The sequence below is a fragment of the Serinus canaria genome, chromosome 13, assembly GCF_022539315.1.
Source record: "Serinus canaria isolate serCan28SL12 chromosome 13, serCan2020, whole genome shotgun sequence".
Classification (NCBI taxonomy): Eukaryota; Metazoa; Chordata; class Aves; order Passeriformes; family Fringillidae; genus Serinus; species Serinus canaria.
Window position 1 is genome coordinate 1429957 of NC_066327.1, and position 24941 is coordinate 1454897.

The following is a 24941-nucleotide window of genomic DNA, read 5'->3' on the forward strand; positions in this document are numbered from 1 at the left end:
TGGTGAGTCCCTCTGCCTTGGCTCCAGACCACGCACCCCTTCTCGCTGAGGGGGCGGATTATTTATTTCCAGGGTCTTTTAAGTTTTCTTAAAATGTTCATTTAAGATTAATCTATCAAAATACTACATTCAGTTTTTAAAATAACCTTTTGTTAGCTAATACCTGTGCTGATCATGTAACTTGTGTGAGTGCTGACCTATGTACAGGTAAACGTGTACATCATGTTTAGTGTTTAAACATAAAGCATTCCCAGGTATGAGGAATGTATGTATGATTATAAGTGTAAGGATCCTTTTACACGTCAGAAGTTAAATCAAACACACTGCTTCTGCAAAGTGTCTTCTGTTCCCATGCAGAAGTCAGGGAGAGTAGAGCCTGTCAGGTAATTTCGCAGGAAAAGATGCCAGAAAAACCTGATCTTGAGCATAGATTCCAGACACACACATGGGTGTCATGGGCTGCTTATTTGGGAATAGCTTGCACTGTAGGGGTGAGGGAAATCCCAGAGCACAAGGGTGAGTGTGAAATGTCAGGCTCTGCACTTCAGGAACAAATTTCAGCTTGAGGCTGCTGTCCCATTGCTGTGAGGAGGGAGTAGAAAGAGAAGCCTCTTCCAGATGAGAAAACCACATCCGGCTGGGTTTGTAGAGTTGGAAATTGTGGAAATAACCGTAGCAAGAGCACAGGGTTGTTTTATTAAGGATGATGCTTGCAGAAGTATTTTGCAGTATTTGATGGACTGTGGGGAAACCCTTGGCCCCTGGGAACAAGTTGGTAATGGTGGCTGGTAAAATCAGTATAAACTAACATACATTTGGGCATTTCCAGCTGCATTGTGTGCCACGTGTAGCTACAGCTGGGGCAGCCGGCTCAAGGAGGGTTTGTGGCTCCAGATTGTGGCTGGTTTCTGTGCCTCTGTGAGGCTCTGAATGGGCATTCCCACCTTCCCCTGAGGAAAAGAGAGAGGAGAAGTAAAAAGAGACTAAAAATGGCTTTTAAATCCATTTTGTAAATGGGGCTGAAATCTCAGCGTGTACTCGGAATCTCTGTTATGTCCCATTTCCTGATACAGAGCCTTAAAACGCACGAGCCCGTGCAGCAACACCACCTTGAGAACAGGAGTGTTGTTCCCTCAGTGTTCCATTATCCCCTCCCTCAGTGAGGCGAGGGTCTGCGCCTCCCGGGTCAGCCGCTTTCCCGTGGGAGTCTGGGGCAGCCTCGGAGGGTGCCCGTAACGGGGAGTGTTGCCATCCCCCTCTGAGAGCCCCGGAGCCTTTCGGCGATCCCTCCGTGAGCACCGGGGGTGTTCGGCCCTCGCCCCATCACCGCCGCTGCCACAAGATGGCGGCCGCCCCGCCGGACTGCGCTTCCCGGCGTGCCCTGCGACGCCACGCGAAATGGCCGCCAGGTGCCATGCGGAACTGCAGCTCCCGGCATGCCGCGCGCCGGGAGGAGGGTGGGGGAAAAGACTACGCGTCCCGGTGTGCAGCGCGCCGCCCCCCCGCCGATGCTGCGGCCTGCCGCGCGCCTGCCGCCGCCGCTTCCGGGGGAGAGGGGGAGGGGCCCGGCGTTGCCGGAAGTGACGTCAGATCCGGCGGTGTGTGGCGGAGCGGGGCGGGCCGGGCCGAACGCGGACCGGGCGGAGCGGAGCGGGGCCGGTGGGTCCGGTGGGGTCCAGGCGGGTCACGGCGGAGCGGCGGCTCCTCTGCGCACCGCAGGTGAGAGTCGAGGGACGGCCCCAGGCACGCACCGCCGGCACCACCGCGGGGGCTCGAGGGCGCCGCCCCCTCCCCTGAGGCGGCGCCGGGCCGCGGCCTCCACCCCCCGCGGCGGGGCCGCCCCTCGGTATTGTCTGCGGCGCCATCCGGGGCCTGCGGGGGCGGCTGGTGCCGAACAAAGCGGGGCCGGGGGCGCTGGCCCCGCGGCGATACCGCCCGCGCGGGGCCGGGGCAGCGAGCGGCGCGGCCCGGGGTTACCGGCACCCGGGTTACCGACAACACCGGCTCGCGGCGGCCCCGCTGTTACCGAAACGTGGCCCCGGAGCGGGTCCGGCCAGCTGCCGAGGGGCCCCGTCCCTGCCGGGGCGCTGGTCCCACAACCCCCGGCTGAGCCCCGCGCGGGGGAGGCGGCTGCGTTCGGTAACCTCCAGCGCAGCACTCGGAGGCGTTTATATCAGCGCTGGCGTCCCGCGTGGATTTGATTAAGAAATCTGTTTATTGGGCGAGTGTAATTATTAGACGGTTATAATCAGCTCCCTCGATAAGAGCCGTGTGCTAATCTCGATAGATAAGGAGGAGCTGGGCCGCAGGAGCAATCACCGGCTGATAAACAAGTCGCTGACTTCTGCCCGAGCTGCTCTAAAACACCTTCCTTTAATCTTCAGCTCCCACTAAAACCATGTTATTTCTAGGTGCTTTAAGCAAATATCGTAATTTTTAAATTTAATTATTTTTTTTCTGTGTGGCGGGTGAGGAGCTGTGGTTGCTGCATGGAATTAGGCCTGACCTCACCTCCGGAGAAGGCAGTGGATAATCTTCTTTCGTGACTGGGTTTTAAATGCAGACTCTTCAGTCACAAAGCTCTGAATTTTAATGATGGTCGGTCAAGGGCTCTTCATGGCTGTAACTGCAGCAAAATTCAGGGAAATGGGTGAATTAATGGGCCTTAGTGATGTTCTGGAGTAACAAGCTGCACACTGCATACAGAAAACAACTCAGGGTTTACTGAAAGCCTGTTGTTACAGGATTTTTTTATTTATGTCTTCGTCCCTAAGATACAAGTCCTATTTTTTATTAGTGTTTTTCCTTATGCACTTGCAGTGTGCTTGCTCCACCACCCCCACTCCACACCAAAATCCCAGAGGAACGTGGGTCAGAACCTCACAGTTTGTCACCGTGGCAGAATTCTCCCTCTTTTCTGTTCCTTAGCACTGCCAATGTTACATTTCCTCTTCTACAGTGAGGAGTTTTGAGCTCCTCTGCTTCCCACCTACTCCCAGATGGAAAATGGGTTATTTTTATTCCCAGCAGCAGTGTAGCCTGGCACTGGGGCTTGTTTCCTGCAGCAGCCTGCTTGGATTGGGACTTTTTGCAAGACTGTAGTGGCTTTGGCTCTCCCCCTCAGAATTCCCTGACTGAAAAGGTTGTGCCAGTACTGGTGGAACGAGACTGAGCTTGTCCCCACACGTGAGCACAAAACCTGGTCTGTGTCTTCAAGTGGAGAAATGGGAAGGTTTATTTGTTCTGGAAGGTTTATTTGTTCTGTTGGAAGCTGCAGAAAATTAAATCAGGAGTGCTGCAAGTGAGGAACCAGCCTGGGGCTTTCTCAGAGTTCCTGCAGGATACGTGAGTGTGGGCATGTTTCCCTGTGGGAAAGGCATGAGTGGTCTGAGGGCTTCATCAGATAAACTTCAAATATTCAGGTTGAGCCTGGGTCCTTCTTGAAGATCATCCCCATCATCCTTGGGCAGTGGTGGACAAAGTTGGTTATGTCCAAGCTGGACTTCCCTCCCTGCCTCCTAAAGCTGGAGCTCCTGTCTGGTGAGAACAGTTCAGAAATGGGAAAGCTGGCCCATGATTCAACAAATTAACCTTCCAAGCTTTTACACAAACAAGTAGGGTTGGTTTGTTGGGTTTGGGTTGGTTTTTTTAATTATTTTCACCATTCTGGACTTGTCTGGGTACAGTCACCTTTGTGTAGAAGTTGCCTGAGTTCCTCACTGCTGAGGCAATTACTTTCAGGAAAACTATAATATCAAGACTAGCTCCACAAAAGAGAAGCTGAAAAGACATGCCAGTAAAAAGGGGGTGGGGTGGGGAAGAAATTCAGTTGTTTTAGGCTCTGTTTCCTGTACTCCTTCCCATGTGTTGGTTTGGGAACAGCTGAAGTGGCTTAAAGCAATTTCAAGCTTGAATTGGGGTGTTAAACACAGCATCCTTTCCTGTTTTCTGTAAATGCTGCCAGTAATCCCCAGCAAGTTTGTTTTGAAAGAACATCAAAAAGAACCTGTTTTCCCTCGTGGAATACAGGCATCTGCTCCCAGTTGTGGCACTTCCCAGGGAGCAGCATTGACTTCTGTGCTGGGGTTTGTCTTTGATTGAGAAACGTGGAACACAGCAAGCCAGGCAGGTTCCTTCTTCTTTATGCTTTTCTTAATTGGTCACTCAGATGTGGCAGGTTTTTAGCTGGTATCATCAAGACTTTTGAACCAAAACTTGCATTAATTCCCTTGATAACAGAAACAACTGGAATGCAAGGAGAAAATGTGAAGTGCTGGGTGATAAGCCCTTGTACTCAAATAACAACAAGGCTGTACTTTGATACCCTCCTCTCTGAAGAAGTCACTTTTTGATATGCAGACAAGGAAGTTTTGTTAATAAAATACAAATATTTTCACTCGCTGCTGAAACTTTCATTGTGACTTTTTAACATGAGAAAAACATTAAAATTTGACTAGAGTAATGGATTTTTTGGTCAGGTTTTTTTTAGGTCTTTTTTATGACGTTGCCTCACTTTTTGTACTGTTTTAAGAAAATTGATACTACCAGTGTTACTATCCAACAAATACTGAGCTTTTCCAGTGTTGATCCGTTTATTTGGGCATGGTACAGAAGGGCAGCAATGTTGTGTCACCTCGGAACACGCACATTTCCAGGTGACCCTGTGTGGGTCAGTTCCTCGTGTTTTCTGCTCCCTGCAAGGTTTCCAGCAGGAAAGGGCTGTGAAACCTGGCTCGTGCCATCACACACAACACTTAAAAGTGCTTTGGAAAACAAATTCTCCTTCTGAGTGTTTAAATATTTTCCTACTGGCAAGTTTCCTACTGTTTTTTCCTGTCACTTTTCATTGGCCGTGGTGCTTGGCTTCGGTGAGGTTCAGTTTGGGAAATTAATTTGTCGCTGGAATCCGCACACAATGGGAGCCGTGCTTGTGATGCCATTCCTTGTTGTGATCTCACAGCTCTGCTACAGTTGGGGCAAGGCTGCCTGGAGCCTCTGAATGCAGGTGCAGCCTCCGTTCCCTTGGGCTGGGCTTGTGCAGGGCAGGGAATGAGGAGCCTGCAGGTGTTTAATGCTGCCCTCCTCAGTTGCAGGTTTGGGATCGGAGTGGCAGCCATGAAGGACCCGAGTCGCAGCAGTACCAGCCCCAGCATCATCAGCGAGGATGTGATCATCAACGGGCACTCCCACGAGGATGACAACCCCTTTGCTGAGTACATGTGGATGGAGAACGAAGAGGAGTTTAACAGGCAGGCAAGTCATTCCCTGCTTTCCGTGGCCTGTCTGTCCTTTGTCACTTCCCAGCTGAAGGGACAGAGCTGGGGTCCACCACTGACCCTCCTTTGGAGAGGAAGTTTTAGATGGGCTCTCTGGAGTGATCCTGGGGAAGAAACAGGTCTCCCTTGCTCTGGCAGTAAACGCTGATCTTCTGTAGTCCTGGTGGAAAATACAGGAAGTGCAGCATGTTCTAATGCATCCATCAATTAATTCCCTCCTTCTGGAGGAGGGAGGGGAGAACAGAGAGTTGACAGAAGTACGTGGACCTTGGGAAGGGCTGGCCCGGGAGGCGTTTGTGTGTGGACGTGCTCAGTGCCCCAGTGCTGAGCTGGGGAATTCCAGGGGCACACCTGCCTTGGGAGCAGCACTGCTGCTCCATAGGGTGCTGGGTGACAGCTGCTCATTTTTATACTTGAGTCTTACAGCTCCCTTCTCCATCCAGTGGGAAGGAAGCCATACCTTCCTCTGCCTCCTTGCCTCTGTCACCCTTTTCTCTCCTGGTCTAGAGACTGGGAACAGCCCAGCTCTTTCCACACTCCTTTCCCATTCCCAGCGTGCTCTGTACTCTCCATAGCTGCTGCCTGTGCTTCAGCAGCTGTGGCTGTGCTGGGTGGTGAGTGACCAGCACAGGATCCCCAGGGTGCCAGCAGCTCTGAGCTTACTCAGAGTCAGGTTCACTCACAAAACCTCCGTTCTCTCTTGTGCATTGTTTCTTGTTTGGTGGCTTGTTCCCCCTGGGAGCTGTTCCACAGTTAGCATAGAGGGGGTGTAGTTCTCTGGGAAGGAGCTGAGTTGTGCCATGATTTTTCAGGCACAGATTCCATTCTCAGAGCAGAGGAAAGGTGGGAGTCTGAGGGGAGAAGGGTCATGCTCAGACAGACACACTTGGGGCAGCTCGGTCACCTGCTGTTGCAGACACAGCCCTCTGGGAGCCTGAGCAAGTTAAACTGGAACTGGAAAATAAAAACAGGCAGTCCTAATTTCCAGCTATTTGGGGAATTAAATGTTATTTAGTACTGCTGGAGCTGCCATGGAGGGGTACAGGCCTGTAACCATGCCCCTGGAGCTGAGCAAACCCTGTGTAACAGGAGCCTGTGGGCATGTGCCCAGAGCAGGAGGGAGGCAGTGCCTCCTGCAGGTGCCCCCCAGGCTGGAGTGCTGCTCTGGGGAATCACTGAGTCAGCCTTCAGTGTCTCTGGAGTGCCTGGGCGGTGGCTCTGAGCACGTGGGGATGAGTCCCTGTTCCCCAGAGCACCAGGTGAGCTGTGGGTGTGTTTGCCCCAAGGGCAGAGACCCAGATAGCACAGCAGTCCTTATAATTTATGTTAATGTTTTTGGTTTGGTGTTTGTGGTAATTGAATTTCCACTCCAGGACTGAGGAGGTATTTGATTTCAGAGCGAAGGGTACATGGGAAAACTTGTTCGAGCTTCCACTGAGTGAACTTCTAAATCTGTCCTGAATCAATTTTCCATTCCCTTGTGTCTGGGCAAGTCTTTCACACCAGCTTCTATTTCCCTGCTTTCCTCTCTCACACACTCTTGATTCAGGACATGGAAAATTTGTAGGATGATCTCGCTCCAAAGCTCGTTTACTGAACAACCAAGGAAAGCTTCTTTAATCTCTGCACTGCGTGTCAGTTCTGCCTGGGTTGGTTTGTCCTGCTCCCAGGACAGCAGGGCTGCATTCCTCACAGCTGCTGGGATCAGGTGGGGTTCCCCAGGAGAGCACAGTGGGTGAGCACATACTAGCAGCCAGGAGAGGCTTCTTTTTCCAGGTAACAGGCAGGGGTTATTTTTTCCCCAGGAGTCCCACAGGACACTTTCCTGGGGAGTGTTTCCTGGCTCTGTGTCTTGGCACAGGTCCCTTCCTCATGCTTGCAGCAAGCTCAGTCCAGACTAGTTGGTACAGCTGAAATTTTTGCTTGGGACCTACATTTTCCTTTTCCTTCAGGTCATAACAAGCTGTAAACAAAACAGCTGGGGCTGAGGGGTTCTCCTGCCTCTTCCTTTCAGCTGCAGCCCCAGTCCCTTGGACATAGCACTGATGTCCTTGCTGCATGGACATGGTGCTGGGCTGGGTTGCTGCTGGACAGCTGGGAAGGTCAGCTGGGTGCACACACCTGGGAATAACACCCCCACGAGCTCACCACAATAGATCTGTTGCTGAAGCAGTTTCTTCTCATTGCACAGATCGAAGAGGAGTTGTGGGAAGAAGAATTTATCGAGCGCTGTTTCCAAGAGATGCTGGAAGAGGAGGAGGAGCATGAGTGGTTTATTCCAGCCCGTGATCTCCCACAAACTATGGATCAAATCCAGGACCAGTTCAATGACCTTGTTATCAGTGACAGCTCATCACTGGAGGATCTGGTGGTAAGCTCAGCTTCTCATTCTATTTCTAAAGCTCAAGTCTTTGTGCAAGGCTGGGGCTTAGTGCTGCTTATGGCAGGAGAAAGTCCCTCCCAGCAGGAAGGAGCCTACTAAACCCTGCCTGGCTGTGCAGGGTAGGTGGGAAGGAGGTGTCTCCATGGGATGTGACCTGTTTGGTGGCTTTCTTCATACCCACGTGGAGCCTTTCCCATGGCACAACTCCAGGAGTGGGTGGGATGTTATGAAAGAAGGGCACTGAGTGGAGCCAGGGCTGGGAAAGGGTCACTGGATATCTGCCAGCGCTGACACGTTGGGCTGGTCTGGGCCCTGTCCCAGGGTCTGGTTGGGACTGGGAGGGCCACAGCAGATCCCTGGAACAATTCTAGGGAAGGGGAAGGCAGCCAAACTGTGATTATTTCCCTCTTTTTGCTGTCTGACTTTTGTGCAGAGCTCAATCCAAAGAAAAGGGCAGCATGTGCTTCTTTTCCCTCGCAGAATCCACAGTTGCTTGTACAGAGCACAGACCCCACATGATCCTTTCACACAGCTGCTCTGAGATTCAGATGCAGACCCCCACTTTCCCAAGCTGAAGCAGCTGCAGGCAGCAGTTTCAGCCTCAGTGAAGATCAGAAAAGCCTAATCCTCCATTTCTTTGTGATAAAGAGCTGCTTTTGAAGGTGCTGGTGCCCACCCTGAACAGCAGCAGCCTGCCAAGGAGCAGGACAGGAGAGTCACAGAGACATGTAAAAAATCAATACAGTGCTCATACACATAAAATTCCCAGAAGTGGCTGAAGTTCCTGGAACAAGTCACCTCTTGCTTAAATAAGCAAAATCTTAAAACCTCATGGCACGTTTTAACAGCTCAACTTGAGAAAAGGCTATTTCAGCATGACGGGAAGCTGCTGTGTTTGGTGCATGCCTGTGGTTTGCTGCTTATTCCCTGAGCCCTCATCCAGCTAAAACTTCAGGTGGAGCTAAGGAAGGCTGGATAACTCAGGGAGTAGCACAGAGGAATGGCCTTTTCTGGGGATTGTAGACTGCTGCTAAGCGTAAGAAGCCTATTGTATACCTGATTGTTCCTCTAAATCCATAAACCTTTGCCTCTGATTGTCTTCAGCTTGAAAATAAAAGCTGAAAATAATAACAATTCACCTCGATTTCTGTTCTTCCCTTCCTCAGGTCAAGAGTAATCTGAATCCAAACGCAAAGGAGTTCGTCCCTGGGGTGAAGTACTTAAACATTTGAGTAGACTGGGCCCTCTTTTGGTGGATGTAGCACAATTTCCACACTGTGAAGCCAGTATTAGAAGATTTAATTGTAAAAGCTCTCTCTTCTTGTCACTGTGTTACACTTATGCATTGCCAAAGTTTTGTTAGTCTTGCATGCTCAATAAAAGTGCTGAGACTGTTATTAAGTAAATCTGTCAAAAGTTTAATGGAAACATAATTGGGCCCTGGCTCTGTTCGAAGGAGGCAGTGAGGTAAGAAGCACCAGTCAAGTTGAGACAAAGTACCACGTTAATAAAACCTGCAGACTCTGACTTTTTAAACAGGACTTGGAATTTGTGGTGAATGGTCTGTTTTTAACTAAAGATGTGTTAACTGGTGCTAGCTTGCACCTGATAATGCCTTAACTTCCAAGTGAAAGTGAGGAGATCTGATTGTTATGCAAATTAGCTAACTTTCCTTTGAGGTATCAGTGTTGTTACTAATGTTAATTTCCCCCCTTACAAAACATCGTAATCCTGGGAAGCAGTGTGAGCTTAACCCAAATCTCACAGACCTGTACAGAGTCGTAGATCTCAACTCCTGAACTAACATCCAGGTGATTGGGAGGAAGCAGTTCCCTGTCCTTTGCAGTGTGTGATCATGTTAGAATCCTTCCCCTGCTGTTCAGGGAGGTGTGAGATCCATCACAGTTCCTGCCAAGAACAGGCATCCCACATAGCACTGCCTATGGAACCCTTAGCATCCAACTTCCCACAGCTGGATTTAACCAGGCAAACCCCAGCATTAGTGATTTGAGTGGTGCTTTTCCCTTGCTTTGTTTAATCATCACTACACAATAGTCTACAGCACAATGACTTTTGGGGTTTTTTTTTTTGGTTTTTTGGTTGTTCTTTTTTTTTTCTTTTAATAAAGCTAGAACAGTTTTGGCTTCTTAAATTTCATATTTGGGTAGGTTAAGCTGCCATACGTGTTCAGTGTGAATAGTGTTTAAGTTGAAAATATTGTAAAAAAATTATATTTTTTCAAAAATATTTAAAAAAATAAATAATAGTAGAACTGATGTGGTGGCTGTCTCATAACTGGGCATCTGGCACGGGAACTCGCTTGGCAGCATGTGGAGGACAGGGCTGGCACTGTGGAACCCCATGGCCCCGGATCCTGGCTGAAGCTGGACTCTTCATGGAATCACAGACTGCTCTGGGTTGGAAGAGACTTCAGAGACCCAGTTCTGTGGGCAGGGATGCCTTCCATTGTTCCAGGCTGCTCCAAGCCCTGTCCAGCCCAGCCTCGGATGCTTCCAGGGATGGGATTTGTTCCTCTCTTCCCACTCGGTGCTCTCCCATCATTGTCCCCGTGGCTGTTCCAAGGCTGGCTCTGCTGGCAGCCCTGGGAGCAGCTGAGGGCTCTCAGAAGCTGCTGCTGGTGCTTGGCACTGGAGCCCCAGAGCTGGAGTCGAGTGCTGGCTCAACAGCTTCTCCAGCCCCATCCACTCTTGTTTCTTGGAATATCCTGAGTTGGACCCACAAGGATCAAGCCCAGACCCTGGTCAGGACAGCCCAGCCTTGCTGTTAGCATCTCCTTTTTAAACTCGGATTAAAGCAAAAGGGCCCAGCTGAGGCTGCAGCTCTGCAGGACGGGCAGAGTGAGGCGGGGCCTTGCCGCAGGTGCTGCCCTGCAGCAGAACCACCTGGCTGTGTCAGGAGAGTCTCTCCCTGCCGGGGGAGCTCAGCTGCACCAACCCTTTCTGCTGCTGCTCTGCAGAATGGTGATGGAGCTACCCTAGCTTTGCGCTGGGCACTGCCTTCTCTTCCCATGCACAGAGCTGGCAAAACTCCAGGATTTCTACTGACCTGGGGAGAGTTTAGACTCGAGCACCTAAAGGAAAAGGTCAGCAAATAACACACAGCTGATTTCTATCTGCAGTGGGAGTTCCACCAGCGAGTCCTGCGTGGCTGCAGTTTGTCCACGAGTTTTGGCCTGGCCACTGTCACCTAGGGGTGGTGGCAGCTGAGTGCAGCAGCCAGGAGACAGCGTGTGGAGCAGCCATCCTGGCCGTGGCTGCTCTTCTGGAGCTGGGTTTATCCCTCTCCTGTGCCCCATAGCTCTGAGGAGAGGCTGCCCAGTCCATGCTGCCCTGCTGGGTGTGGGGTGTGACTGCAGCCGAGGGGGTGGCACCCAGCGCTGAGCAGCGTCGGCACTGCCCCCAGGCTGCCTCTCAGTCCTGCTCCAGCCCCAGCGGGTGGGCTGGGGGGACAAGGAAATGGGAGGAGACCCCGCTGGCCGGAGAGGTGTGACACTGTGACACAGTGCTCGGCACCAGCGGAAGGACAGCCGCCAAGAGGGGGCTCAGAGCCTGGCTGGTTCTCCTGGGAGGTGGGGAGTGATTGTATTTGCATCCCTTGGGTGTTATTTTAAGTTGGGGTGTGTTTTTTTCCCTCATCTTCACTTTTAACATATTTTCTCACTTCTCTCCCTGCCCAGGCTTGGGAGTGAGTGTGTGACAGTGCCACTCCAGGCTGCGACAGGGTTGTGCACTGTTGCCTCAGCTCAACTTTATTGCTAAATCTAGGCCAAGAACTGGCCTGACCCCGCTGTGGTGGGGGTCAGCCACGTCCATGCCTGCAGCTGAGAGCAGCCCAGTGGCATGGGGCAGAGTCACCAGGACCGCCAGGACAGGGCCAGCGCTCCAGAGCTCCCGGGACAGGAAGCGTTTGCCGAGGGCTTGTGCTGGGCTGCCTCTCTCACAGCCCCGGGTTCAGGCAGAGCCCCCCTGGAAGAAATCCAGCGTGTCTGAGTGCCTGGCAGCCCAGGAGGAGCACGGTCAAAGGTGCTGACGCCTTTGCGGTGCACAAAGGACGAGGGAACGGTGCAGGAGGCAGCACAGACACTGGCGGGGCACGTGCACTTGAATATTTTATCATTTTTAATGTATCATCTTAAGTTAGGCATCCTAAGGCTGGTCTGGACACTGCCCCAGGCAGAGCCCTTGCCAGCTGCTGGGTCACCGTGCCGGAGGCGAGGGCACAGCGTGAAAATCCGTGGCCCCGGGTGGGAGTCAGTGGCCCCGGGGCTCTGGCTGGCTCCGATGTGGCCGGCGGGCTTCAGCAAGCGCTGGACGAGCCTCAGCCGGCTAAAGCTTCGGGGGGAGCACGGGGTGGCGGTCCCCAGGCTGTACCCCGGAGCTCGGGGTGTCCCCCAAGAGCAGCGTCGTATTTCCCTAGCCCCGCGTTCGAGCCGAGCACCGGCAGCCTTGGCTTAGGCCTTGGTGGGCGCTACCGAACCCCGAGAGCCCCCCGGGAGCTCGGCTCGGCTCCTCCGGCGCTGGGGCGGCACCTCCCGGGAGCCTCCCCTCGCTCAGACCTTGGTGCACACCGAGCCCCCGTCCGGGCCCTCTGCGGCCGCCGTGCCGCTGCCCCCCGGCCGGGCCCTGAACCCGGTGAACACCGGGCAGATGGGCACCTTCCTGAGCCAGCGGCTGCTCCGCACCGCGCCCATGCCGAAGGGGAAGTCGTAGCTCCTCAGGCTGGCGCTGCTCGTGCTATCCGAGTGCGCTCCTGCCTTCCACTGCACCAGTCCTCGTTCCTCCTGCGTCCCTGCGAGGTGTCCAGTGTCACCCCCGGCCCTGCCATCCCCCTGCAGCTCTACATCAACGGGAACCTGCCCCAGCCCCGCTGCTTCCCCCTGCCCGGCCCGTGTGCCCGGTTACCCGGGATGGTGTTGTCCAGGACGAAGGCGATTGTGCCCCCGACGAACATCTCCGTGGTCAGCAGCACCGTCAGGATCTGGTCCAGCTCGGGGACACCTGCGACAGTGTGGGACGGAGCCGGGGGGGCTGTGAGGAGCCGGGTTTCCCCGCTGCTCCCCCGGCTGGGCGAGCGCCGGGAGATCTGCCCTCCTCTCTCCCCAGCCTCCCCAAACTGCGGCTCTCCGTGGGGCGGTACCTGTGTTGATGGCCCCGGGGTGGGAATCCAGGTAGTTTGGCAGAGTCAGCCCGAAAAACATGGCAAAGCCCAGCACAAAGAGGTTTCGGGAGGAGTTCATGTCGACGAATTGCAGGTTGGAGAGGCCGACGGCAGTGATCATTCCTGCCGGCAGAGACGCGGCGATGCAGGCAGAGGTGCCCGCGCTGGGCCGGGCACCGGGGGCTGCCCCAGCCGCGGGGAGGCTGCGAGGGGCCCCCGTTCCCCCAACCCACCCTGCGCCCTTGGGCTCACCAGCCCCCGAGGCTGCGGGGACGTGGCCCAGGGCTGCGTTTGGGGCAGACAATCACCGAATAAGGTGCAGAACATCCCGCCGAGCACGGGGTCGGGCAGGGAGGCGAAGAGCGCCGTGAATTTGCCGATGGTCCCCAGCAGGAGCATGATCCCTGCGCCGTACTGGATCACCCTCCTGCTCCCCACCTGCACAGAGACACAACGGCAGCAGGTGACGGCGCCTGCGCCCCCCGGCCGAGCAGGGACCCTCCCCGGCCCCGGTACCTTGGTGATGCCTAGGACGCCAATGTTGGGGCTGGAGGACGTGGAGCCATTGCCGGTTCCCAAGAGCCCCGCGATGATGCAGGAGATGCCCTCGGTGAAAATGCCCCTGGGGAACAACACGGCCGGGCTGGTGCCCACTCTCCTGCAGCATCCCTGACCGGTGTCCAGGCATACTGCGGTGCGAGTGAGGTATCGTGGAGGGGGGAGCAGCCGGCTGTACCTGTTAATGGCGTGCACAGGGGGCGGGGGCGCTCCTGCCAGCCGGGCACAGGAGTAGTAGTCCCCGATGGACTCGATGATGCCTGCCAGCGTGGCACTGAACATGCCCAACACGGCTGCTGAGGTCACCGTGGGCAGCCCCCACTGGCCTGTCCGGGGACAGAGCAGGTCAGGGGTGGGAACAGCCCAGGACACCCCAGCCGGTGCTCACCGGTGCAACTTTGGGCCCCCCCGGTTGCTCCCCAGCCCCGGTGATGCTGCAACAGGTCCCCACATCCCCAGGGCAAAGGGGTATGGGGACCCCAGGGCGCCGCGGGGCTGCCGGGCACTCACAGGGGTAGGGGACTCGGAACCAGGGAGCCACGGACAGGATCTCCCCGCGGGCGTCTGTCCTGGCCTTGTAGCCGTACTCCTCGGGCTGGCTGGGGAAGACTCCGGTGCGGGTCAGCACGTAGCAGATCAGCCACACCAGCAGGATGGCCAAGATGATCTGCGGGGCACACACCGGGACCCTCCTGCACTGCTCCGAGCCCGCCTGGGGGCAAACGGGGGAATTTTGGGGCCGCCCCAGGATGCTCTCAACAAACCCCTACCGGGAACATCTTGAAGATCTGGATGCGGAGCAGGACAAAGCCGTGGCCCCGCCGGTAGCCGGGCAGGCAGATGGCGACCTGCCGCAGGTACTGGGCAAACAGGACAATCAGGAAGATGGTCCTGGGGGGAAAGACAGATGGGATCCCTCTGATGCCCCAGGTTTTAGCTTTTATATTTTTCAGATTCTACGCTGCTTTAGTGAGTGGGTTTGAGCTTCATATCAGGGGATGGTGAGCTCTCTTCACAGAGTAGGGAGACAAAACAATTCCTTCTCTAGCTGGGGACCAAGGACAAATGATCCAAATCTCAGGCCCAAGAGCACAAACAAAACGGGCTGAAGAGAGAAAAACAAGAAGGATGGGACTTCATAACCTGAAGCTATAATTAGACAATTAACTCTAATATGCAATAGGAGCAGAACTGATCAAAGTGAGAGACGCTGTGACCAGGCATCCATTTTGTGCCCATTTTGGTAATCTTGGGTGCAGCCCTGGCTCAGCTCTTGTGTTGCCCAAGGTGGATCCATTGAGACCTCCTAATAAATCCCTATTTTATTCTTTAACTCTGTCTGATCTCTGTTCTAGGACAGCCTTCACAAGGTATCACCTCACGCCCCTGACATCCTCCTGGCTCTGTGTTGGAGAACCCTGCCCTCCCATCCCCATGTCCCCATGCCATACAGCACAGAGATGCCCCAGTGGGAGCCAGCCCGGTCACCAGCTGCCTGGAAAACAGAGAGTCCAATGAGGGACACGGTGGGGGTGACGGTCAGCGGCCCGATGTAGCTGAGCAGTGCCCCGGGGAGCCCCAGCAGCCCGATGACCACTTCCACCAGGCTGGACACCACGATGGCCCCCTGGATCTGCAGGGCACAGAGAGGTGCAGGAGAGGGCATCAGCAGCCTGCCAGGGAGTCAGGGTGCCATAGGGTGGTGGCAGGATGCTGGTAGGATGGTAGCAGGGTGGTGGCAGGGTGGTGGCAGGATGGCAGCAGGGTGGTGGCAGGGTGGTGGCAGGGTGGTGGTAGGATTGTGGCAGGGTGGTGGCAAGGTGGTGGCAGGATGTACCTCTCGCATGCGGGGCTGCCAGATGTGGGACGTGTTGAGTGGCAGTGACCAGTTGCCATAGATCTGCTCTGGGGATGAAGGGCAGTGAGGTGGTCCTGGGGGTCGAGGAGCAGCCGGACACCCCCTACACCCCCCTGCCCTCACCTTCAGGTGGGCATCGCCACTTCTCCAGGGCCAGGATGGACTTGGCGGGGACAAGGAAGGCCAGCGCGCTCGCCTGGAAGAGCGGCAGCCTGCGGGGACAGAGGGATGCCTGTGCCCGGGCCCGGGGCTGGGCAGGGGGCCCGCGGGGCTGCGGCTCTACCTGATGCCCACGGTGGTCTGGATGAGGGTGGTGATGCCCACGCAGGTGAAGATGGTGCCAATGAGGTAGCTGACAGTGAGCTGGTCCTTGCCCACGCACAGGCTCTCGGCCAGCAGGAAGGGCACGGCGATGGTGCCGCTGAAGCAGGTCAGGTAGTGCTGGGGGGGAGGGGGGGCTCAGTGGGGCTGGGGGTGGGGTGCCCCACACCGCGGGGAACGGGGGTTTGGGGTCTGACACTTTCCAGGCTGTACCTGGAATCCGAGCAGGATGCAGAGGTACCAGGGGGGCACGTCCTCGATCCTGTAGAGCATGTCCACCTCTGGCCGGGGGGGCCTGGTGCCTGCCCTGGGGTCCTGCTGGGGGGGCACAGCTCAGCTTGTCTGACCCTGAGGCTGCGTGCCAGGGATGGGCACCTCACCCTGCCCCATGGGAGCCCCTGTGCCCGCAGGGATGGGAGGAGTCCCGGCTGGCCAGTCTCCATCCGCAGGTGTGTCACAGATGGATTTGGGGTGTGGTGCTGCCCACGGGGTGCCCCGGTACTCACCCTGCCCACTGCAGACAGCTTCTTCCCAGGGGTGTGTGGGGAGCCCGCGGGGTCCAGAGCCAAGTTCCCATTCTGGCAGTGGGGACGAGGAGCTGGGTCAGTGTGGACCCAGGTGTCCCACGGGAGAGGGGCTGGGCTTTGCTCTGACAGACGCAGGTGACACCGGGCCATGGCCCAGCATGTTTCCTGTCAGTCCCACCCGGTGCCCGCTCTGACCCCCAGGGGGGATCTGAGCTCCCAAACCCGGCCATCCCTACGTTGTATTTTTTTCCTGGAAAGTCTGCAGGGGGATCCCCTCTGCGGGTGATGGGAAAGGTAGCACAGCCAGTCCCAGCCGCAGCATTCCAGCGTGTCCCCTCGGTCCCGCGATTCACTGCAGACCCCAGGATCACCCCGGCCTTTGCCAGCCCCAGCAGGGCATCCTGACCCTGAACTGGCCATCACCGGGGTCAGTGTGCCTGGCTACCACCTCCCCCCCCCACCGCCCTGGGATGACACCGAGAAAGGGATGGGGATAGGGACAGGGACGGCGCCTGCATTCACCTGGGGCTGAGCCAGGTCTCCTGAGCGGGTCCCCATCCTCCGACGCGTCCCCGGCGGCGCTGTCCCTGCTCAGGGGGTTTTATGGCCGTGGGAAGGACTTTAGTCCCCGGCCGGGCGGTGGCGGTGGCGGGGGGAGGGCGGCCATTGGCTGGGGGTTGTGAAACCGGCGAGCGCAGCCCCGGCACGGATCAGCCATTAACTCCTTTAATTGGGGCTGCACCCGCCCGGAGCAGCGCCCCGGTGAAACATTAGAGCCCGAGGGTTACAGAGTAATTCCCCGCTCGCCCGGACGGAGTCCGCACTGCTGCTGGCACGGGCTGGCCGGGCGTCGAGCGGCAGCGGCGACATCGGTGACAGGCGACACCGGCAAGGCTCCCACCTCCCGGCACGTGTCGGCTCCCGCTGGGGACGAAGTCGGCTCCGAAGGTCACCGGGGCATTAAGCATTAACCACGCCGGGCTACAGCTCGTTCTGCAGAGCCTTGCGAGGGTCCGGGCGCTCCTTGCGGCCGGCGCAGGGTCCCTTGTCGCCGTGGCACAGCAGCTGCCGCAGCGCGGCCGGGCCCCGCCGGTGCTCGCCGTAGATCTGCGCCTCGCCCCGCTCGCCCACGTAGCTGTGGCACAGCTTGGAGAGCCTGCGAGGAGCCGCGGTGGTCACCGTGCGGCGAGGGGACGATGCCCGGCCCCCTGCACCGCCAAACCCCGACTTACCTGCCCGGCCACGGTCCCCCCGACACCAGCACGCTCAGGGGCTGCTGCCTCGGCAGCCCCGGCCCCGACAGCCGCTTCTCCCCGTCTAGCTCCAGCACCCCGTAACTGCGGGGAGAGGGAGGTTGGAGGCAAAATGGTCGCCGGGGACACCCCTGTCCCTGGGGACAGCCCCGGGGCACTCTGATCCCTGGGGCACCGCCGTCCTCGGGGACATTTTGACCCCTGGGGACTCGCCTGTAGCTGGGATCACCCTGATCCCAGGGACACCCCCATGCCAGGGACACCCTGCTCACCTCTCCCAGTCCTGTGAGCAGCTCCTCTCCAGCACCTCTATGTAGTCCGACTCCTTCAGAGCCTTCTTGCCTACCTTCCCTTCTGCCTTGCGCAGCTGCTCCTCAATCTGGGATGAAAAAAGGCAGAATCGGGGCACTGAGGGTGGCAGCCGGTCCGTGACCCTGCTCCCGAGCGGGGCTGGGCTCTGTACCCCCTTCTGTGAGGCCCCAGCAGTGGAAGCACGTCTTGAAGAGCCCCAAAAGGCTTTTATAAACTGCCGATGAGAATATCCATCAGGGGCGTGCCCCAGAGGAGCAGCAGCATCTCTCCAGGCTGAAGCCTCCTCACAGGGGTTCTCACCGCCGCTTTTGGAGTGCCGTGTGCCCTATCCCCACCTGGAAGGCGATGGCGTGGCAGGCGTCACAGCGCAGGGATTCGGGCATGTGGGGCGAGAGCCGCTCCTCGGGGCTGAGCTGGGGCGCGGGGACGGAGCGGGACGGGGCTGCTGGGGGGTCCCCGCAGGTGTCCTCGGCCCCTGTCCCCCCCAGCAGGCTCAGCACCAGCCACGCTGCCAGCGCCGCCAGCATCCTGCCGCGCTCCGAAAGCGCGGGGCTGAGGCGTGGGGTGGCTATAAACACCCCGGCCGGGCTATAAGCCCCGGGGCGGGCTCCAAACCCCCCGGGACTGGCGGGCGGCGCCGAGGCGCGGCCAGCACACACCTGCATCCGGCTGGGGCGTCCCGTCCGATTCGGGCGTCGCGGCAGGAAGGGGGCTGTGCAGGGGGTGTCCCCGACTGGGTGTCCCCTCTCCAGGAGGTTTTTGCTGTAACTCAGTCCTATAACTCAGCCTGATCCCCTCTCCTCAACCTCAGTCGTTCCTGGGATGGTGTGGACCTACAGGGGCTGGGGCTGGGCAAGGATTTGGGGTTCAGAGCTGGGATTTGGGGTTAAGGACTGGGGTTTGAGGCTCACGGTTGTGGTTGTGGCGGTGGCTCATGGTTGTGGTTTGGCGCTCAGGGCTGGGGTTTGGGGTTCAGGGCTCACTGATGGCTGCAGAGTCCCCTCCTGCTCCTCGGGACTGGGGTTTATCAGGTGGACACTCCAAGACAGACAGAAGGATTGCAGCTTCCAAGTGCTGCAGCCCCTCACCTCCCTTTACAGACCACACAAGCACGGGATGAATAAGCAGATTTAAAGCTGTTTCAGCATTTTTATTACTATTTTGGGGTGTCTGTGCTGCTGCTGTGGTTGGGGGAGCTGGGGGTGGCCAGGCTGTCACCCTCTGTGCGAACCAGCCCGGTCATCCTTGGGATGGCAGGACAGGGGAAAGCAGGGCCTCTGTGGTCCCTTTGCTGGCCGGGGCCCACACCTCCATGTCCCCCTAGGGCTGCCAGCTGCTCACACCGGAACACACCCTTTCTGTCCCCGTTTCCATGAGAAGCCAGTGAAGTCCAACCAGTGCCCGCTACCCCTCGGCACTTTGCCAGCTCAGCCGTGGACAGGGAGGCTGTCCCGTGCCAGGGGTGATGCTGACTTTGGGCTAAGCCGGGCCAAGGAAGGGACAATCCCCGCGGGTCCATCCCGTCACATCCGGAGCAGCGAGCCCTCGGGCGCGGCAGGGCTGGCGCGGGCCGGGGGCTGCTCGGGGCCGGGGCTGGCCCGCATGCCCGTGGGGATGTAGTACAGGCTCTCCAGGTAGCCGCAGTCGGGACCCCCGGCAGGGGACGACCCCTCGCCCTTGGGAGCGGAGCCGGGGGTCTCGGGGTTGCCGGCAGCCGGCAGCGAGGGATGCGGCGGCGAGGGGGCGGAGGGCGGCGGTGCCGGGAGCCCCGGGAAGCCGCCGTACGGTGCGTAGGGTGGACCATAGACCCCCGGGGCCATGACCAGCGGGTTGAACGGTGCCTGGTAGAGCCCGGTGTGTGATGCCACCGGTGGGACCAGCACCTCCAGGTACTGGCCGGTCTCGGGGTCGTAGAGCGTTTTCATCTGGGGCTGTCGAGGCGGCTCCATGTAGTAGCACTTCCCGCTGCTGGGATCCACGAGCATCCTCCGCTGGGCTGGCACGGCGGCGGGAAAGGGCCTGGGGGGGCTTTGCCTGCTCCTCCCACTCGGCGAGGGGCCATCGGTCCTCCTGAGGAAATGAGGAGCATCCTCCAGGTGGGGCTGGGCTGGGGGCTCCACAGCAGCCGAGCCCTCGGGGGGTCGGGGCAATGGGGGCTCAGGGCTGGGCTTGCTCCAGGGCACTGCCCCACCAGGAAGGGGATAGGCACCGGTTCCCAGTGGAGCGCTGGCTGGGCTGGGGACAAAAGGGGATTCAAAGAAAGAGCCAGCCACGTTGGAGACTGATGGATGCCCAAGGGAAGTGGGGACTGGGTTGCTGACCAAAGGGGACCCAAAGGATGAGCTGCCTGGGTTGGGGATCAAAGTGCTCCCAAGGGATGCACTGGATGGACTGGGCACCAGTGGGGACCCAAAGGATGCAATGGATGGATTGGGCACCAGTGGGGACCCAAAGGATGCAATGGATGGATTGGGCACCAGTGGGGACCCAAAGGATCCACTGGTTGGATTGGGGATCAAGGGGTTCCCAAAGGATGCACTGGATGCATTTGGGACCAAGGGGTTCCCAAAGGATGCACTGGATGCATTTGGGACCAAAGGGTTCCCAAAGGATGCACTGGATGGATTGGGGGCCAAAGGGTTCCCAAAGGATGCACTGGATGCATTTGGGACCAAGGGGTTCCCAAAGGATGCACTGGATGGATTGGGGGCCAAGGGGTTCCCAAAAGATGCACTGGATGGATTGGGGGCCAAGGGGTTCCCAAAAGATGCACTGGATGGATTGGGGGCCAAGGGGTTCCCAAAAGATGCACTGGATGCATTTGGGACCAAGGGGTTCCAAAAGGATGTGCTGCACAGGTTGGGGACCAGAGGGGCCCCAAAAGACTTGTTGGAATTGGAAACCAAGGGGGTTCCAAATGACGTGCTGGCCTGGCTGGAGGCTGATGGGAAGCCAAAGGATGAGCTGGTCACGTTGGTGACCATGGAGGTCCCAAAAGGGGCACTGGCTGGGTTGGGGGCTGAGGGAGCCCAAAAGAGGCGCTGGCCGGGCTGGGGACAAAGGGAGTCCCAAAGGATGCACTGCCTGGGTTGGGGACCGAGGACAGCTTTGGCATCAGTGTGGATTTGGGGGCTCTCTCGGGGATTGCCAAGTAGTTGGAGTTCTCTGCCGGAGCAGCAGGCGGGTAGGGCTCTGTAGCCGCCGGCCACAGCGGCGAGCGTTCCCAGGCCTCCCTCTGCTCCGGCAGCCGCCCAGGGGAGCCTTCGCTGCTGTCCCCGGCTCGGAGCGGGGCGGCGGGGCCGGTGCCATTGGCAGAGCCCCCGCTGCCCACCGACACCCGCCGGCCGCCGGGATGCTGCTGCCTCTGCTCGCCGGCGCCGGGCTCTGCCGCGCTCCTCGCCGCCGGCTCCGCAGGCCGCGGCCGGGCGCTGCTGCCGCCCGGGGCTCCGGCTCGGGGGTCCCGACTGTCACCGCTGCGAGGCCGCTGCCCCAGCGGCTCCGGCCCCTCGGCAGCGGGGAGCGCTCTGCTGCCGCCACGGCCGCGCTCCTCCTTTCCCTCCTCGGGACTCGGCGCGGGCGGCGGCAGGAGAACGGTCTTCTCTGCCCGCAGCACGGCGCTGCTCTGAGCCGGGGAGCTCTCCCGGGCCGCCGGGGCCGGCCGGCCCACCAGGACGTGCAGATGGGTCTCCACGTGAGGCACCCGCTCGGCCGCCGCGGCCCGCGGGGGCAGCCGGAGCTCGCTCCGTTCCCGGCGCGGGGGCGATGCCGGCGGCTCCTCCGCGGGGGCCGCTCCCCTCCGCGTGGCCTGGACCCTCGTGATGTTGATGGGGGAGCTGTGGGGGGGCTTTGCGGGCCCCTCGGCACACGCCGGGGCTGGTTCTCGGCCGGGGACGGCCAGCACCTCCTCACCCGCCGGCTCCGGCGGCGGCTCCCGGCGGACCGAGGTGCAGTGGATGACCAGAGGGGTGGCTGGCGGCGGCTCTCCGCTGCTCGCCGGTGCCACGGTGCCGCGGGAGGCGCCGGTAGTCCCGAACTTGAGGCTGTAGCTGCTCTTCACCAGCTTGCGCACGTCCCGGGGCTGCGGTACGCGCCCCTTCCCCTTCTCCGGTGGCTTGGGAGGCGCGGCTGGCGGGGACCCCCGGGGTGCGGGGGCGGTGCCGGGGCTGGGCGGCCGGCGGGGCACTGTTGGTGGCTTCTCTGGCGGTCTCTGCGGCAGCGTCCTCGCCTCCTGCGCCCGGGAGGAGGCGAAGGGGCGTCGCGGCGGGGTGGCGGGGAGCGCCCGGCTCTCGGCCTTGAAGGGGAGGCTTTGGGAATGGATGGGGCCGATGGCTCGCTCCTTCAAGCTGGGCCACGGCCTCGGCGCCCTTGCAAACCGGGGAGCGACATCCAGCACCTTTCCCACCCCGGGCTGGGCTTCGAACAAGGCGCGGGCTCGCTGGTAGCAGATCCTCTCCGACGTGTTCTCCTCCGCGGCCGCGGGCAGCCAGCGGCCCTCCAGCACCTCCTGATACTTCATCCTCTGGTTGAGCTCGTTGAACGTCTTCCTCAGGTTGCAGACGGTCTCCCTCGTCGCCTCGCTGAGCACCACGCCTTTGGTGGGATGGGTGGTGGTGGCGGCGCTCCCCCCGGCTGCTGTGGCCACCGGCATCCCGCCGCCCCGCAGGTCCTCGGCCGAGAAGCTGCAGTCCGAACGGGACAGCGAGCTGGACTTGCCCTCCAGACCATCCCCCAGCAGGTCGGTGCCGGCGGAGGACGGCCCCGAGGAGGTCGAGCTGCCCCGCAGCCCCTTCTGCTCCATCTTGATGCGCTGCTCGTACTGCATCTTCTTGGCCAGGACGTTTTTCACCAGGCACGAGGCCGCCCGGGTCCTGTCGGTGCCGGCCTCCAGGGACGCCGCCTTCATGAACTGCTGGTAGTTGAACCTGAAGTCCTCGCCGATGGCTCTGCCCTTGCTGGGGGGCTCCTTCCTAGCAGTGGGCTGGGGCGCTGGGCCATCCCCCCGCGGGCCAAAGCCCGTCTCCTTCCTCTCCTTCCTCTTCAGCAGGATCTGGCGCTTGGGCACCGTCCGCTTCTTGCCGTGGCCCTTCCTGGCCTCGCCGTTCTCCAGCTCCACGTCCACGCACTCGAACTGCTCCTTCCCCAGCAGCTCTCCGTCCACGCCGGCAGGGAAAGGCCAGCCCACCCTGCTGTGCAGAGCTGTCGCCGGGCCCCTGGGCTCCCCGGCACCCGCCGGCCACCGCCGCGGCCGCCCGCCGTCCTCCGACAGCGAGTTGGAGAGGCTGGAGGAGGTGTGGGAGCTGCACATGTCGAGGCGAGCTCCGGGGAGCCCCGAGAGGCTGCGGAAAGCCCTGGCCGTCAGCGCCTGCACCTCGCCGTCCACCTCGTCCGAGTCGCTGGGAGCCGCTGCGAGCATCGCCCCGGTCTGCCGGGGCACGGCCGGCTCCCCGCCGGCGGCCGCGGCCGGCACAGGCTGCTGGTCCCCACCGAGGGGACCCATCCTGCCCCCCTGGCCCGGAGCTGGGCTATTCTTAGCCGCGCTGGACAGCTGAGCCCGCTGCGGGCGGGCGACGGGGCCGGGCGGCGGGGGCACGCCGGGGGCCCCCGCCGGAGCCCAGCGGCCCGGGGCAGCCCGGCCGGGCGATCCCTCCTCGTCCAGGAACTCCAGGCAGTCCTTGAAGGTCTCCGTGCCGTCCGAGCACAGGGCGGAGTGGTAGGAGGACAAGGAGGAGCTCGACATGCTCTTGGTGAGGTCGTCGCGGGGCAGCCCCGGGAGGTGTCCGTCCTCCTCCTCTTCCTCCTCCGCGGAGCGCCGGCCGTCCCCAGCCGCGCGGGGACCCTCGCCCTCGGGGCCGGGCAGCTCGGCGGGGGACAGCAGGACCGTGTCCCTCTTCCCGCGGGGCATGGTGGCAGGGAGCAGCGCGGGGCCTTCAGCCGGTGCCGGGAACCCTGCTCGGGGCCGGGGCCGCTCTGCCGGGGCCGCTGGCTCGACCTTGTGTCTGCCTCGCCGTCCCGGCGGCTGGACCCGGCGGCGGCACAGAGCAAACCCCGGATCACATGGACTCGGCCAGCGCCAGCCGGGGCAGCCGATGCCAAGCGCATTGCAGGGATGCCACCGCCGCCCCCAGCCTCGGGGAACTGCCGGGGGGCCGCTCATCCCTGCCCTTCATCCCGCCCCGCTCTCCCCAAACGGCAGGATAGGTCCCAGGGCACCCCATACAGCTCCCGGGTGTGACCCCATGGAACGGCCTGGGCTGCCCCGGAGCGAGGGGTTGACCCGCAGACCCCGCTGAGGGCACGGCAGGACCCCGAGCTGCAGCTCCATCCCCACCAGGGCTCCTTTCCCGGTGCCACTGCCCACCTCGCCCCAGCAATGGTGAGCCCGGTCCAGCCGGGCTTTCCCCTAAGCACACCCTGCCCCAAGCAGGAGCCCCCCCACAGCCAATCCAAGCAGCCAGGAGCAAACTCAAGGCTTGGGATCAACCCGGGCATGGAGCACCCCTGGGATTCACAGGAGCTGACCAAAGGACTGCAACCATGTGTCTTTTTTGGGGACACCCCAAGCCAGTGGTGGGGTGCTGGGATGACATGAGAGTCTCTGCAGCTTGCCCACCCCAAGTGCTGCTGGTGCAGCCCAGTCCCAGCTTTTGGGGGAATTTTTGCCATGAAACAGTAGCAGCAGGTGCTCCCCAGCGCTGCCAGTCCCAGAGCAACCTGATGCCCACGTCCTCTGGGTTCATGCAGGAACTAAATTTAAACCTTGGCAAGGAGGAGAGGAAAGCTTCCCGTAGAGCTGGGCTGGCACTTAACCCTTCCCTGCTGAGCTGGGCTGGGCTTGCAGGTGGCATTTGTGCCCACAGGGACTGCAGGGGACCTGCCATTCGCAGTGCTCGCTGGTGTGGTGGCCTTGTGCAAGAAGGAGTATGTATGCAGGATTTCAGACCCCCAAATCCATTTCTTCACGGTCTGGCACAGGCACAGACTGCCAGGGAAGTGCTGGGGTCATCATCCCTGGCCCTGCTTCTCCACGGGGCTCCAGGGGGTGTCTGGGGCCAGCCCACCTCCCACAGCACCCACAGCAGGTGCCAGGAAGAGCATGGACAGCAGGTGGACAGGGGATGGACAGAGGGTGGACAGAGGGTGGACACGACAGCCGCGTGTCCGCCGCTGCTCTCCTGCCACCCTCACAGCCTCTGGTGGTGTTGTGTCACTTGTCACAACTGTTGTCAGGGTGATGACCATTGTGGTCTTAGCAGGACCCGGGTGTCAGAGCAGCAG

The 24941-nt window shown here is 59.7% G+C and overlaps 4 protein-coding genes across 5 annotated transcripts; 1 reads left to right on the forward strand and 3 right to left on the reverse strand.

Moving 5' to 3' along the window:
* The first annotated feature begins 1572 nt into the window (after nucleotides 1-1572).
* Nucleotides 1573-9200, forward strand: PAIP2 (poly(A) binding protein interacting protein 2). 2 transcript variants are annotated; one of them, XM_030229307.2, is made up of 4 exons: nucleotides 1573-1719; nucleotides 5088-5253; nucleotides 7468-7647; nucleotides 8826-9200. In XM_030229307.2, the coding sequence occupies exons 2-4, from the start codon at nucleotides 5116-5118 to the stop codon at nucleotides 8889-8891; spliced, it is 384 nt and encodes a 127-aa protein (XP_030085167.1). In that variant the 5' UTR covers nucleotides 1573-1719; nucleotides 5088-5115; the 3' UTR covers nucleotides 8892-9200. The 2 variants fall into 2 exon arrangements, with proteins under 2 accessions (XP_030085167.1, XP_030085168.1); XM_030229308.2 differs by having other exon boundaries at nucleotides 1592-1719; nucleotides 5094-5253.
* Nucleotides 9201-11780: 2580 nt separating this feature from the next.
* On the reverse strand, nucleotides 11781-16819 carry SLC23A1 (solute carrier family 23 member 1). The gene is given in 17 exon segments (XM_050979835.1): nucleotides 11781-12468; nucleotides 12582-12677; nucleotides 12817-12960; nucleotides 13146-13275; nucleotides 13354-13459; nucleotides 13574-13721; nucleotides 13906-14062; nucleotides 14166-14286; nucleotides 14847-15028; nucleotides 15233-15300; nucleotides 15377-15465; nucleotides 15537-15694; nucleotides 15788-15889; nucleotides 16081-16152; nucleotides 16624-16694; nucleotides 16697-16750; nucleotides 16753-16819. Coding segments are annotated over 17 exon segments (2004 nt in total). The 3' UTR covers nucleotides 11781-12229.
* On the reverse strand, nucleotides 16814-18245 carry MZB1 (marginal zone B and B1 cell specific protein). The gene is made up of 4 exons (XM_018923997.3): nucleotides 18002-18245; nucleotides 17627-17733; nucleotides 17334-17438; nucleotides 16814-17257 (listed from the first exon to the last, which is right to left on the reverse strand). Exons 1-4 carry the CDS (start codon nucleotides 18191-18193, stop codon nucleotides 17083-17085), a joined length of 579 nt encoding a protein of 192 aa, XP_018779542.3. The 5' UTR covers nucleotides 18194-18245; the 3' UTR covers nucleotides 16814-17082.
* A 944-nt stretch (nucleotides 18246-19189) lies between these two features.
* On the reverse strand, nucleotides 19190-23568 carry PROB1 (proline rich basic protein 1). Its single transcript, XM_050979851.1, is given in 2 exon segments — nucleotides 19190-20694; nucleotides 20697-23568. Coding segments are annotated over 2 exon segments (4377 nt in total).
* Nucleotides 23569-24941: the final 1373 nt, after the last annotated feature.